The sequence below is a fragment of the Aptenodytes forsteri genome, unplaced genomic scaffold (assembly GCF_000699145.1).
Source record: "Aptenodytes forsteri isolate BGI_AS27 unplaced genomic scaffold, ASM69914v1 Scaffold67, whole genome shotgun sequence".
Lineage (NCBI taxonomy): Eukaryota > Metazoa > Chordata > Aves > Sphenisciformes > Spheniscidae > Aptenodytes > Aptenodytes forsteri.
The window spans coordinates 1-14,565 of record NW_008795373.1 but is presented as its reverse complement, the minus strand read 5'-3'; the positions used below and the strand labels follow the sequence as shown (position 1 = coordinate 14,565).

The following is a 14,565-nucleotide window of genomic DNA, read 5'->3' as shown; positions in this document are numbered from 1 at the left end:
TCTCAGGACTTAATCTGAGTGCCCACACTTCTAAAATGCATCTCTGAACGGTTTCCTTGCTTTCTTCTTTCCCAAAGCAAGTGCAGCCTGGAAGCAGCGCAGAGAAGGGAGACAGCAAGACTGACCTTTCCAACACCAAATAGACTAACCAGAACTGCTCTTTTGGGGAGGGAGGATGGAATGAAGAAAGATGAGAAGATGCAATCTGAACAAAGAAAGCTGGTGTAACCTTCAGGAGCCCTTAGAGGACCCTGCGCAAGCAACGTGATAGCTTTAAGTAATCTCATCACTAACACACCTTTTCCCCTTCTCTTTAAAGCAAACTACAAATCTGAACCTTCCTCCTGAAGATCTTGATTCATCTGGTGATGATGACGATGCGTTCTCAGGTTCAGGTGCAGGTGAGTTATTAGCACTTGCACTGTTAGTGCTTGATCCTTCCAGAATGTGGCAATTGAGATCTTGATGAGCATCCAAGCTAAAAGGGTGGGAGGGAGGAATCACACACACCCCCGCCCCAGAATATGAGAGTTGGGAACAGAGAAAGAGCCTAATCTATTCATCTTGCATTGCTTCAGATCCTAACAATTAGCAGAAAATGAGTTGTAGGAGACTTGAAAGGGAGCAGAAGCAGGTATACTCCATGTCACTGCTAATATGAAATATTGCATGAAGAATGTTACGAAACTGGAGTGATTCTCTACTCGTGGGGAAGAGGGACTGTAAGAAGGGCCTTTGTCCTCTCTTACAAGCTGGTAGGAGATACCATTTGAGGGTGTGTAAACACCAACCTGCCAACATACATCTACTGCAAATTTTATCTGTCATCAGATGTGTAAGTTCCCATGGGCCATAATTTTTTAAAAGTGGAATAAAGGGGTTTTAGGGTGGGGAGAAAGTCTTATCAGAATGATTACTAAACTGCATGAGAGAGACCTTTGGTGTTCAGTGCTGAAGTTGAGGAGATGCTACTGAGGAAAGAGTAAGCTATTGAAAGCTAAAGCATGGTATCCTTCTGCTTCCTTCCAGCCATATGCTTGTATTTTAAATTAAATTAAATTCTGCAGGAATAAGACCCTGAAATCAGTGCCAAATGTGCCAGTGACTAAAGGTGTTGAGTATATGGGTGACTGCTCTGAATCACATGAAATATATTTATGGGAAAAGAGTCAGATAACCATCCTGAGCAACCAGTGTACTGAAAGCAGACGTCCCCCTTGTCGACCTGTCCGCTGTTCTGGTTTCGGCTGGGATAGAGTTCATTTCCTTCCTAGTAGCTGGTACAGTGCTGTGTTTTGGATTTAGGATGAGAATAATGTTGATAACACACCAATGTTTTAGGTGTTGCTAAGCAGTGCTTACACTAGCCAAGGACTTTTCAGCTTCCCATGCTCTACCGACTGAGAAGGCTGGAGGTGCACAAGAAGCTGGGAGGGGGCACAGCCAGGACAGCTGACCCCAACTGGCCAAAGGGACATTCCATACCATGGGACGTCATGCTCAGTACATAAACTGGGGAAAGCTGGCGGGGGGGGCTGCTGCTCGGGGACTGGCTGGGCATCGGTCAGTGGGTGGTGAGCAATTGCACTGTACATCGCTTATTTTGTATATTCTTTTATCATTATTATTATTAAACGGGGCAGTGAGCGAGCGGCTGTGTGGTGCTCCGTTGCCAACTGAGGTTAAACCACAACACCGCAAACAGACTAGCACTTGTGCCTTGGGGAGAAGCAGATGACTAACAAAGTATTGCTGAATAGCGCATTGGTCTGTCCCTTCCTTATTCCACTGCAAGGGATAAGAAATTACAAACTGAACTGCTGTTGTTACGAAAATTGGCTATGCAGGTTAGGCATCCTCCTTAGACCAGCGTCCTGAAGATACTGTTAATAGGTCTCTAAACTGGTTTTTTTTTTTTTTTTTAATTTTATTTTGCAGGTCCCCTGACTGACCAGCCTCGCACCTGGATAATCGCAGGAGAACCGACTAATTTCTCATTATTGGCAACACCAATGGATTTCAGCAAACAGCCATTTCCCGGGCTTGAGAGCCAAACTGAAAAGGAAGTAGTATCTCCTTCTGCAACTAGTAATGTAGTGACAGAGGAGCCAGTTGTAGCTGTGAAGGACGAAGTACCCATCCTGGGCTCGCCTGATGAGAAACCAGCAAATGATGCGGTTACAACAGTGAGAAGCCCCACTACTCACTTTCCTTCAGTGGTTCATGTAACTCCTTCAGAAGCCTCAGGCACAGTCCATGAGCTTGAACCTAAAATCCCTAGCTCTGATGTGTCAGACACTAAAGACGTGCCTGAGCCCTACTCTACCATCCATCATGAGGGAGACATCGCTGCCACCCCCACACCAACAACTCCAAAGGACATTGTTCCTACACATGAGGATGTTTCTGAAGATGGCTCTGGAGACCCGGTGAGGACTAATAGCTTTGACACCCTTTCCAGGAAGATGGCTTTAGTACTATGTAGTAAGTTGGTTTTGCAGGAAAGGGTGGTAATTTGTTAAAAACAATGATTGATTTAATAGCTTATATTGGTGGAGGGTTTTAGATGAGAAAAAACAAAGCTGTGGAAAGTCTCCAGTAACAGACATGATGAGAAACATGAATAACCTGCCTTGTATGTCCCAACAGGGAGACTTCATCTTGACTAAAGATGAGGATTTGGTCCCCACCCAGAACTCAGAAGTACTGGCTGACTCTGGGAGGAATGCCAAAGCATCAGGAGCCTCAGGAATTATGGAGAGAAAAGAAGTTCTTGGAGGTACCTGATATTCTGGATTTCTAGTTGGTAAAAGCAGACTCTCGTAGGAGTCTTCCAGGCAGCAGAAGCTGCAGTTCTGCAAGTACATCTCTGAGCATGAAAGCCAACTTTTTACATTAGACCTCTAAAATGAGGGTGGTGATTCATGATTCTGTGTTGTCAAAACCCTAACAGGGGCAAATGTTAATCTGCTAATAGCAAAGCAGCCACTGCTAGTTATCTGGAATTTTATGTTTAAACCTATTCTTTCGCTCCTCTCAAAAATTACAGTAAAACTGCTCTAATGCTGCCTGGATCAAATGACTAGAGTTGAACAACGTAGCCTTGCGTGCTTTGCAGTGTGCCGCGGTGAGAGATCTGTTTTCTCTAGGTTTACCTCATGTAGATGAGCAGGCTCTTGGTAATGGCAGGATGACTGGTGTGGGAGGGGGCAAAAGGGCAAATTAATTTCTGGAAGTCACGAAGTCAAGGACCGTGCAGTAAGGAACAGTCTGGAACTTGCAATCATACTAGCATTATCTGGTGTGGCGTCTAGAGTAATTTGTGTCTTTTTTTCCCCCTTCTAGGTGTTATTGCTGGAGGACTAGTAGGCCTGGTGTTTGCAGTGTTTCTAGTTGCATTTATGCTGTACAGAATGAAGAAAAAAGACGAAGGCAGCTATTCACTGGACGAACCAAAACAGTCTAACGGAGGATACCAAAAACCACACAAACAAGAAGAATTCTATGCATAAATGCTGATCTTCGGGACACTTCTTATTCCATCTTTCTTGGACTCTTCTCTCCCTGCACGTGGACCTCCTAGTGTGCTTTGCATTAAACTTAAGCCATATGATCATTGGGTTATTTGCCCTTACCACTTTGCCATTGGAAATTTTATAACTACAAAGTAGATCTGGATTCATTGAACATTCCCCGCTTTCTTGCACAACTTTTTTTTTAAATTTTTTTTAAACAGAAGTGGGACTGCAAGTTCCTAAACTCACTTTGGTTTATCTAAAGACTGCTGGGGCAGGCGGTGGGGAGAAGATAAGGGAGCACTGTATGTATAAACCTCTTGATATTTAGGGAAAGGGCTAGCAAGAATAAACAATTATCAGTGCTCAAATTCTGTATAGCAGGGATCCTTCCTATTTAACTCATAGATGTGTTTTAAGTGTAACAAATGGCTGTGCTGGGCAGACGTTTGGTACACTGCAATCCTCTAGCTCTTTCTAACTGCCGTATTTGGAGCACTTAATGCCTATGAAACATCAAGCTGAATGTGATTTCTAGTGAAATGAGGTGTGAGGGCCAGGGTAAGCAAATGACTGTCACGTGGTTTAAAATAACATATTTTGGAAACGTTATCCCATACTCAGAACCAGCTCCTAAGCAGTTGGTGCATACACTAATACAAAACAAACCCCAAAGATCCCAAAACTAAGTGGAGAGTTCATTTTGCCAATAGCGCTGGACTGTCCCACTACCCTCTTGCTCCTTCGAGGCTTAGGTAAGAAATAGATTTTTCTAAGCGGTCTCATCTCAGACATTCCCTCTTCGTAGGTGCCGAATCTAGGCTGGGCTGTCATGCTGCAAATACTTACCCTGCGCTACTATGTAGTCGCCAGGTGACTGATGGCGTCAGTAGGTGTTGTAGCACCTACCTCTCTGTGCATTGTTTACAGTGGTTGTCTCGGAACACGGTCTGCTGTCTAAGCCACAGAATACCTTGGCACACAGGGGTGGAAGGTAGAAAGCAGCATATCGTGACTTCGCAGCTAAGGAGTAGAGAAGCATAGTATCGAAACAAGCCTGATGAAGGCTAAGTGTAGATGGCCTTAAATATATAAAACAGTTGGCGTGCTTGACTGTCACGACTCTGGAACAGCTCTTCAGAAGCTGTTCCTGCACTTTGGAGAGAAGCAACTCCAGGGATGTCAGACTAGTAAGGGCCGAAAAGCACCTCCTGAGGAATGTCCGGATGCCTGAAGCTGCTGGTGGTCAATGTGCTGTAAGGTGTGAGGCACTGAGGCCTCATTGAGGGTCTGGAGTTCTCCAGAGTATCTCAAACTGAGTGAGAAGAAAAGTGTGGTGTTCTGCACAAGCCTTACTTCTGCTCTGCCTTTGGTTAGCTTCTTGCAAGTTCAGTTTCTCATCACTCAGTGCAGAAGGTATGGGGTGGAGGAGGAGTGTTTACAACTGATGTAAATATTTGTACTGTTGAGCCAGAGGGAATGATTGGAGAATATTGCAACAGTTAGTACGTGTTGCACATTAACAGTAAAACTTAAAAACCTGTGTAATTTAAATGAAGTATAAAACACTCCTGAGCTGCTATGCAGCTAAAATTGGTGCCTTCTTTGCAAACCCAAGAAAAAAAACCCAACACTTCTTGATTCCAAACTCTTCTTTATGCACAAGGAAAACTTGTGCATATATGTAGCTGGCTGTTTTTAAGTAAAGCTGCAAAGTCCATTATGTCTTTGGGTTTTTTTTTGTTTTGATTTTTTGGTTTGTTTTTTGTTTTTACTGAATGAATTTTTATAGGTTAATGCAATGACCAGATGGTGTTAATTTCAGCTGTAATTCTTTGCTTTGTATAGGAATGTAGAAATGTTGTTTGATAGGTTTATCTATGAAAAGGTTCTTATAAACCACAGGAAGATAAAGTGGTAAACTTCAGTTGTACCTCACAACCTTGCTAGGGGGAAAGGAAAAAACCTGTATATTTTGGTAGTCTAAATTGACAGTTTGTGAAACAAACATGACATTCTGTGTTATTTAAGTGGTACAAATGAAATATGACTTCTAACAGAAGATGCAACATTTGGTTATCTGTATGCCATGTAAAGGTATACTGCAATAAATGGCATTTTGGCAAGAATGTGTCTGATCTGTGAACATTGCTGTATATAATACTTCACAAAGTAGATGTGTTTTTTAAGACTGCCGAGTTCTTTAAGGAAGTTGGATTCCAAGTATGAAATGTGAATTTTGGTGCTAAACATATGGAGGTTCAGCTCAGAATTTGAAGGGTATGAGTGTGGCCTGCTTCCCTCTTACCCTGCCCTGGATGTCTGGGTTGTGGTGAGCTGCTCTACCCTGAGGCAGTGGCGTGGGATATGAACGGGCTGTAGTGGAGACTTGAATGAAATCTCTTTGTCAGAGCTCTGCAGCGTTTCATGCTGGTTCTGGTTTTGGGAGTTCTCCTTGTGCAGTATGTCACCATCCCCAAAAAGGTGAAAAATGTTGTAAATCTTCCACAGGGCTTCCTCTTGCTACCTGTCTTCTGCCTCCAGGAGTTTGAGGGCTGCAGGAGGGGCAGCTCCAAGTCTTTCAATTAAAATGTGCTTCCCAAGACAAATTTGGAGATTGTACCTCCAAGGAGGGAGAACAGAGCAGGCCTGTCCTAAGTGTTCTGCTGTACAGCATCAGTTACTCTGGGGTGCTACGGCTTGCGTGGGAGCAGATGGAGCAAAACAGAAGTAGAGGAAAATGCCCTTCACAAAATAGGGAAGTCAAAAGCTGCTGCCTGTCTGGGTGGGTCTTATTGCAGCTTATACAATTATTTTCTTTTACAAGGCTTTGAGCTGTAAGAAACTTAGGTTTTTTTGTTCTGTAAACTAGCCACTGTATTTTTAGTTTATAATCTCCTCTTGCTTACGCTGGAACCATGTGGGCTGTGTGATTTCTATCAGAAAATGTTTGGAGGAATCTTGGTGATCAGAAGGTTTTGAGGTCAGGCAAAAGGATCGAAGGATTGAGTTTAGAAGACATTGCTTCCATAGCTGAAAAAAGCTGGAAAGTGCTTTCCAACTGCATGCCAACTTTGCCAGTCCCTTAAACTGGGTAAAAGACTTGTGTAAGATTAGACTGTTTTGCATAGCAGTGTCTTACCTGCTATGAATTCTCTTCATTGTGGGTTCCCAAGACTTTTGTTTCCACTTCTAGTCAGTGACAATGTGGGAAGTTAAGGTGGCAGGGAGGGAAAAAATGAACTGCTGAGGAAAGTGGGAAATTTCTATGTGAAAACCCTTACAAGTGAAACACAGTGTCTGATCCTCCGTGTGCACTTGAGAGAAACTTGGTTGTACTAAGGGAGAATAATCTGTAGAAGGGATAGTCTGCCCCTATTCTGGCACAGGGTAGCCTGGGTTTTCCTGAGTCACGTTTCTGTTCACCATGCTTCCTGACTTTCCTCTTCATCCATGCTGGAGCAATTATCACATTTGCTCTTGTTCACAAGTGAGATGCAAAGAATGTGGCTGGCAGAAAATCTGACCCCTTCTTTGTTCTGGAAAAATGAGCTGGAGGGTGTAAATGCACCGAATGTCAAGGAAGGCAAACTATGAGAGGAGGAGGACTTTTCACAATTCTCACTTTGTCAGGTTGCATTAGACTCTATAAAGGAAGCTAAAGCAAATCTAAAAGGCTGTATAATCTTGTAACTGAAATAGAGAACAGGAAAAAAGAGGGCCGCTCTATGGGGGTACTGAGAAGAAAACCTGTTTCAGATATTTCATAAATGCCTTATCTGAGTCTTCATCAGGACTAGTATGTATATGGATGAAAATGAGTAGTGGAATAAAGGTACAGGTGAAATTTGCTCCATTTGAGGTAGCAGCAAAACTCAAAAAAACTTCAAATATGCAGGAGATGGGCTAGAGGCTCAAAACCAAATAGTTACTTGGCGTTCTGGGGTGGTGTTCAGCTCATGAAACTGGAAGCCTGACAGACAGCATTTTTAATAAGCTTGTCAAATTAGAGGACAGCAATTTTACTGCAGAAAATGAAGTGCAGTGTCTGCACTGAGGAAAGAGGGGGGAAAAAAGGTTTGGCCTCAGCAGTATGCAGGATCTTACAAAAGGATCAGATGGATAGAAAAATTAAAAGATAGGATGCGGATACATGGCATAAAATACAAAATAGATGCACCAAAAGTAGATTGTGGCAGACTAATCAGATCTCTTGCTTTTTGTTAGCAGTTTTTTCAGTCAAAGGCAATGTAATTGAACTTCAGTAAAGCAATTTATCAGTGCCACACAGAAAATGAATAATCAAAAGGAGGAAGCTGGGGATTAGTGGAAGAATTGTGAAGTGGTGAGGAATGGGCTAAGGAGGAGCCTGCAGCAGGCTCTGCACGACAGGGAGTTAGTAGTAAGAACAGACCTCATTTTGGGGGTATCTTTCTAAATACTGTCATTAAGCTGAAATGGAAGGGAATACATGGAATTACAGTTGCTGTTGGGAATTTGGGCAGCCTCATCAGTGTGGAATATCAAGAGTAGAATATTTTAATGTTCTGACAAGTAACAATTAGGATCAACTTCAATAGGACAAGGTCAGGCATTGGAGGGGGTGACAACAGGAATTTCTGCTCTGACCTGGGAATAAGAGAGGGGAAGAAAGGGCTAGGTGAATTAGTCAATTCTAGAATAATTATCTGTGTGATGCAGCTGTAAGAAAGGAAAAAATAAATACAGGATGTAGTAGTCAAGGCATTTCCAGCAAATGGAATTTTCAGCACCGTGGGTATCATTATACAAAGAACTAGTAGTGAGCCCGTCGCTTACCATCACCTACATGCTCTAGGATTAATTCATGCTGGGAAGGAACAGAGGAAAAACATTAAAATGATGTGGGAGTACAGAGTCTCTTCCCACAGTAACTAACGGTGTTTGGTTTGTTCAGCTCGGGAAAACACAGACTGACAGGTCCTACAGTTGCTGTCTGCATGCTTGTCCTGGTACAGGACAATACAAAAGATGGAGATGAGCAATTTAGGCTAATGAATAATATGGGAGCAAGAAAAAAAAAGAAGAAACTGGCAAGTATAAACATTGAAATAATTAAAAAGCTTGAGAATCTTTATGTTAATGGTGGGGGCAAAAGATCAAAATGGATTGAATACAAAGTTTGACGTTCAGGAGGATTATGGTATGAAATGTTCCTGAGCCAGTAGGACGTCTTTCAGCCAATAGTCTATGCAAAGAATACAGAGACCAGTTAAAAACTCTTCCTCTCTTATCCTGTTTTTCCTCCTAACAATCTCTAGACCAAGATTGGAGTTTTTCAGGCCACTTCACTATGAGCTGAGAAGAAAGTTCTTTGTCTAATACAGACAAGATCAGCTGAGCCACGTTTCCAGGTGGAGGTTTCTGTAAAGCCACCTCTTTTAAGAGACTAGACTAATTAGGCAAGTCAGTGTCACTTCTGTTTGGAGAAAATGTGAAACAGGTCTTCCTCAACCTGTTTCTTCAAACTGCCTATCATTAAACTTTCCAAATTACACCTCTCTGCAAACACTGCCCCCCAAAAAAAATCCTAATTCAAACTTTAAACCATCACATTTCTACACTTACCATTGCTTATGGCATAGCGCAGATAAGCCAGGCTGGGATTCTAACAAGATTTAGCCCCACTAGCATAAAACCAGCAAACACAAGAGGAAAGTGTGGGGACAGAGAGAGGATGATGCAACATGTAGCCATCTGGAGCAATATGCTTCTTCAGGTATCAACACTGCCAGGTTTATGAATTGTCCTTTAGTTTGCTCTGTTGTTCCACACATAGGCAGTCTCATCTTACCCTAGTGCCAATGGTCTGCTCTTATTTATCACATATTTTATTTACTCTAGTTTACTACTCTGCTTCCCCTAGTGTGCTTTAGCATGGGAAAAGCAGACGGGCAGCCTTCTGGACCATTCTTTGAGACAGTAACAAAACATAATTGGGACCAATGTACTCTGCTTTGTGTGTGCAAACACACATGTATATATGTACATGTGCTTATGTGTATGCATGTGCATGCACACACAAGTATGTGCTAACTAGAACTCAAAACAGGATAGGTAAGGACAAGCAGTAAATTTAAAAAAGTCAGAAAATATGAAGTGCTTTTAGAAGTAGAAAATCCTACTTCAAGATGGCATAAAGCAAAGAATGAATAGGCATGATTTAAAAATAAAGATAGATTAGCATTTGAATAGATAGTGGATCTCAGAACACAGCTGTTCCAGTTTAACTAAAGCCATGTGACTTTGTTGTATAGGAAGGTCCTCAACATGAACCCCTACTTGGCTGAGCCAATCATCAAAGCATTCCTGACCCCCAAGAACCTGTGTGGGGGAGAGCTGTATGCGTAAGATGTGCCACCAGTCCAGGCGTCCCCAAACTGTGGTACATCTACCACTGTGGTATGCAATATATTTCCAAATAGCATGCAGAAAAAAACTAAAAAACAAACCTCAAAAAATCCACCATCAAAACCTGTCACACCTGTCTTATCTCTGGAAGTGATACGCAGGAGCCAGCTAGATCCCTCCTTCTGTACACAGAGCTAGGAGGTGCTGCAGATGATGGTGTGTGGGTGACATTGAGGACAGGACTGGGGCAGCATGGTAGAAACTTCTGCTGATGCCACCAGTGCATTCCTCCCTCTAAACAAAGCCTGGGAACTCATGTCTTAGGTGACTGGCTAGCTGTTTTCCTAGGGTGGTAAAACAGGTTGCATTTCTTTCTGAAAGGAGAGGGTTTGAGTGCCAGCAGAAACTCAGCAGTAGCTGAGAAATGCAGCTTCTGAACAAGGTATCTTTCTTTTCTGCAAGGCAGTGGCTCCTGACTCCCATCAGATTTGGAATTAGTAGGTGCTGAGAGCAAGGGGCTGCTCCTCTGGGAGATGCTCCAGGCTGCTGTGGCTCTCTAAGCATGAGCATATGCTGTTCATAAACCTGCTGCTGCCCTGCTTAGGCAGTGTGCTGGATGCCATTCCCCACTGCACGAGACCAGTCGATTTGTGACCTAAAGGAATCACATAGTTTTTTTGTTATTCTAACAGATACACCCAGACTTCCTCATGCAAAGCCTTAGCTGAGGAAAGCTTAAAAGTGTTAAAACTTAGCATATTCTCTGTGCAGAACAAAATCAAACCAACAGGAATTAAGGCTGAAATAGTTTCAAAAGGCTATAAAAGAACATTATTGTCTTTTCAAAAAAACCCCACAGATTAGAAGCTCTTAAGATAAAGCAGAGATTGCATAAAAAGCGAAAGTTTGCATGTATCACAATCGAGCGAGGTGATGGCCCATCTAATTACTTATCCATCCATACCTGGAGGATATCTGAAAAGCTACCTTTGCTGGCAATCAGAAATCATCTTAATCATCCATCCTCTATGGTCAGAGGCCTTCGCAGCCCAGCTCTGAGTGGACACCAGGGTTTGGCCAGCCCTTCAGGGACTGTCACATGAAGTGAGTAGGACTGTAGGTGCAGCTACATGCAGCACACAGCCCTGCTGATGCCGAGGAATCAGTCCTTTCTCATTCAGTACATCCAGGCCTGAAGTTGACTTTATGAGTAACTTAAAATAGCAGTTGAGTGTTCAATCTTCATGACCCAGAGCAATGGGTCAAGGTCTTCTTGGAGTTTTATTGTTCTCAGGGTGGCACAGGGGAAAATATGGTTGTTTTGGAGCTATATTACCTGCCTTTTATGCAGACTGAAAATGTGGCTTTATTATTATTGCTATTAATGTACTACTGGAGGAAAAGACAGTCTGCATATGCTCTTGAAAATGTTGGTTGAGTCTGCTCTGCCTGCTCAAATACTGCTGTTAATGTTTGATAGCAGCCGCCTGAAAACAGAAGCCTTTGAACTGTTTATTGTTCTCAGGAGGTGGTTTGTCTTTTTTGTTATATATGTAAACTGGAGCCTAGCTGCAAGTTTCTTGGGTATGGCATAAATGATTAGAGCCCTGCTCAAAAGTGTTGTTGGTTTTAAGTATTCTTTTCGGATGTTACCATTTCTACTTTCAAACAAAACCCCTACCTACTGCTGAAGTGCAGCTATGTGTGCTTGCACAGCTCTAAGGAGTGGTTGTGTGGTTACTCCACAGTAAGGATTAGTCACACATTAACCACAGCTGTAAAAACATGTCTATGGGAAAATCACATCCAAACACTGAGGGCCTTTGAGTCTGCTGCTTATTACTGAGGAGGTGGGTTTCTGTTCCATTTTTCTTCAGCATTGTGCAACATACATCCGGCCTGTTTACTTTGCTATCATGACGCATCATAGCTTTTTCTCTGGCAGTCTTCTACCTCCCCCACTTCCATGGACCGTGGTGTACTGAGGTCTTACAGGTAGAGCTGAGTCAGCCAGTGTTTCTAAACCAGCAGGTCTTGGCAGGGGGGTGGGCACTCACACTGTTCCGTTGTTTAGCCACACTATTTCATTGCTACCTGAGGCAAAGCAGGTGGTGCCAAATGATGATTTAGGGCTCTGTGATTATAACAACTTTAGGTCCGTGAGGAGCAAGGACACCCTTGCTCATTGCCAAAATGACAGCTAAAGGCTGTAACAAGTTCTCTTGCTTTTTACTCAATAGAAAACCACCATCCATTACTGTTGTCCTTCTCTCTACATGTCCCTACACCTCATTCTGCATAGGCCTTCAGCAAAGTATGGATCCTGCACTCAATTTCCAAGTCCTCCTCTCCAGATCTTCTCAGAGGTAGTAAAGCTGAAGAGCTTAGAGGGGAAAGAGGACAGCATCCCCCATAGGAACGTGTGACTCAGTAGGGCCACTCTGCATTGAGCTTTGGCCTCTGACAACTGTTGGTGCTGCAGTCCACACTTCAGGGCTTCCAGGAGAGGGTCCCAGATCATCGTCAACCAATTATGGATTCTGTTATCCCCCCACTGCTGTTGAATTCCCTTGAAAGAATGACAAACCTTCTTAATGTGAATATTTCTTGTGGGGTGGAAAGGCAGTGCAAATGAGAGATACACAAATAGGAATGCTTTCTCCAAAGCTGCTTTGGGCAAAGGAAGAAAAACAGCACTCATGAAGAACATGTAATTACCATGTCCTCTGCCCCACCCTTGCCTTCTCAAGAGAAAATTCTCTCTTTATATGTTAGTCTGGCTTCTGAATTTACTGATTTGCTCCAGGCCTGTGTCACATGGCCCATTGCAAGTCAGCAACCAACACTCTCTTTCATATAAATAAGTGAGGCTCATTTAGACTCAAGCTGCTTGTTGAGTACATCAAGGAGAACTGAGCATTGGGAACAAGGCAGTGCAGCTTTCTGGTACTGCTGGAAGTAATGTCCCTGTATTTGGGGACTGAAGGTGGGAACCAGCTTCTGTGGTTCCATTCTGCTTTCTGAAGCCATGTCCTCACCCTGGCTCCTGCCTGGAAAAAGGCAATTTAGGCTGGGGTAGGAACTTGCATATTACCGTAATGTGAGAAGCTGAATTACTCTGAGAAAGTGCATGTTTTCTGTGCATTGCGCTCATTTCCCTTCTTACCAAGCACTGCTGCCTCTAATGCCTGCTGCAGCTTGTTTTCCTGTTACCCCAATGGCAGATGTTTCAGACCATCCTTCCCCTTCCCTACCTGCAGTGAGTAAGAGAAGGTTGCCTCAGGCACCTCATGTTTTCTTTGCATGGGGCAACATAGACTCCAACTTTGCCTTGAGCAAAGAGCCATTACTATTTATCTAGAAAACCCCTTAGAGAAAAAGGAGATGTGAAATTATCCCATGCAGTGGGTCCCTACACCGATCCCCGGGTTCGTAAATGGGAAAATAAAGCCTGCACAATACAATTCCTCTGGCCAGTTAGGACACTTTGCATGTTATTTTACAGCTGCCTCTTGAGAAGATTGCTTGTGTTCCCATCAATCCTCCAGCACCTTTCCATTACATTCATCCATGTGAAATGAAGTAAGACCAATGCGAAACACCATGGTACAATTGCTTCATAGGGCACTGCAACCTCTACCCCTCCAAAGGCCAGTTACACAGCCTTCTGTGCTGTGGTTAATGCCCAGCCCTTGCTGCTTCTTCAGGCATACAAGGACTGTATCACAGCTAGGGAGCCAGAAAGTATACTGAAGTTTCAGGAATGAGTGTCTAAACCTTTTTTCCACCCCTATTAAGATTAATGACATTCTTGGAGCCAAATATTCCCTTGTTTATTCCAGAAAGCAAACATGTTTTCAGAAGTCCTTGTATTATATGTACATGGGGTCACTGGCCCAGCTCAAGCAGGGAGTGCCACAGTCCCACTCCAGGGCAAACCTGACCCGGGCCCTGCCCAGAGACGCTGCTCCAGGACAGTTCTGGCTTGGGGCAGGGGCAGGCACTGGGCCAGTCCCAGTTTGGGCCCAAGTTGAAGGAGGAGGTATCCAACTAAGTGCTGGTTGGGGTGGACAGTGCCCAACTGCCAGCATGGAGGACACGATGGGTAAAGGCTCAGGACACCCAAGGCCACACTTCTGGAACCAGCATTGATACCCAGCCCCATTCCAGGCATGGGGGAAGGCCCAGGTCACAGTGGAAATGGTTTTATGCTGCTCTCAGTGTTCCCACCCAGCATGTGTTATCCACAGCCACAGTCCCTTAGGAATATGGATGGCCATCATGGTCTTCTCCACTGAGACTGCCAACACAGGTGCCTAGCTTTCCCATGCAAGGACGGCTCAGAAGTGAGCAGGGGATGAAGGCGGGCCTGCAAAATTATTCTTGCAGAAAACTGGTTCAGGTATTGGGAGACAAAGACAACAAACATATAAACATTGAGGGAAAATGCCCCCCATCCCAGGCCCAGCTTCCACTTCTCTGCAGACACATCTCGGCCCCACCTCCTGCTCACCTCCCCCCTCCCGGGCAGCGCGGTGTCCTGCACGCCATCCTGACACGGGGCACCACCTCCTTCTCCTCCCTCCTGCTGCTGACCGCCTGGCCTCAGCCCTGTTCTCTATGGCATGGACGGACCCCTCTCGTTGGCTCAGAGCCGCCA

At 44.0% G+C, this 14,565-nt stretch overlaps 1 protein-coding gene across 1 annotated transcript; it reads left to right on the top strand.

Annotated features, from left to right (window-relative positions):
• Positions 1 to 325: 325 nt before the first annotated feature.
• SDC1 (syndecan 1) lies at positions 326 to 5,637 on the top strand. Its single transcript, XM_019472394.1, has 4 exons — positions 326 to 401; positions 1,939 to 2,429; positions 2,650 to 2,779; positions 3,346 to 5,637. Exons 2-4 carry the CDS (start codon positions 2,013 to 2,015, stop codon positions 3,510 to 3,512), a joined length of 714 nt encoding a protein of 237 aa, XP_019327939.1. The 5' UTR covers positions 326 to 401; positions 1,939 to 2,012; the 3' UTR covers positions 3,513 to 5,637.
• The last annotated feature ends 8,928 nt before the right edge of the window (positions 5,638 to 14,565 follow it).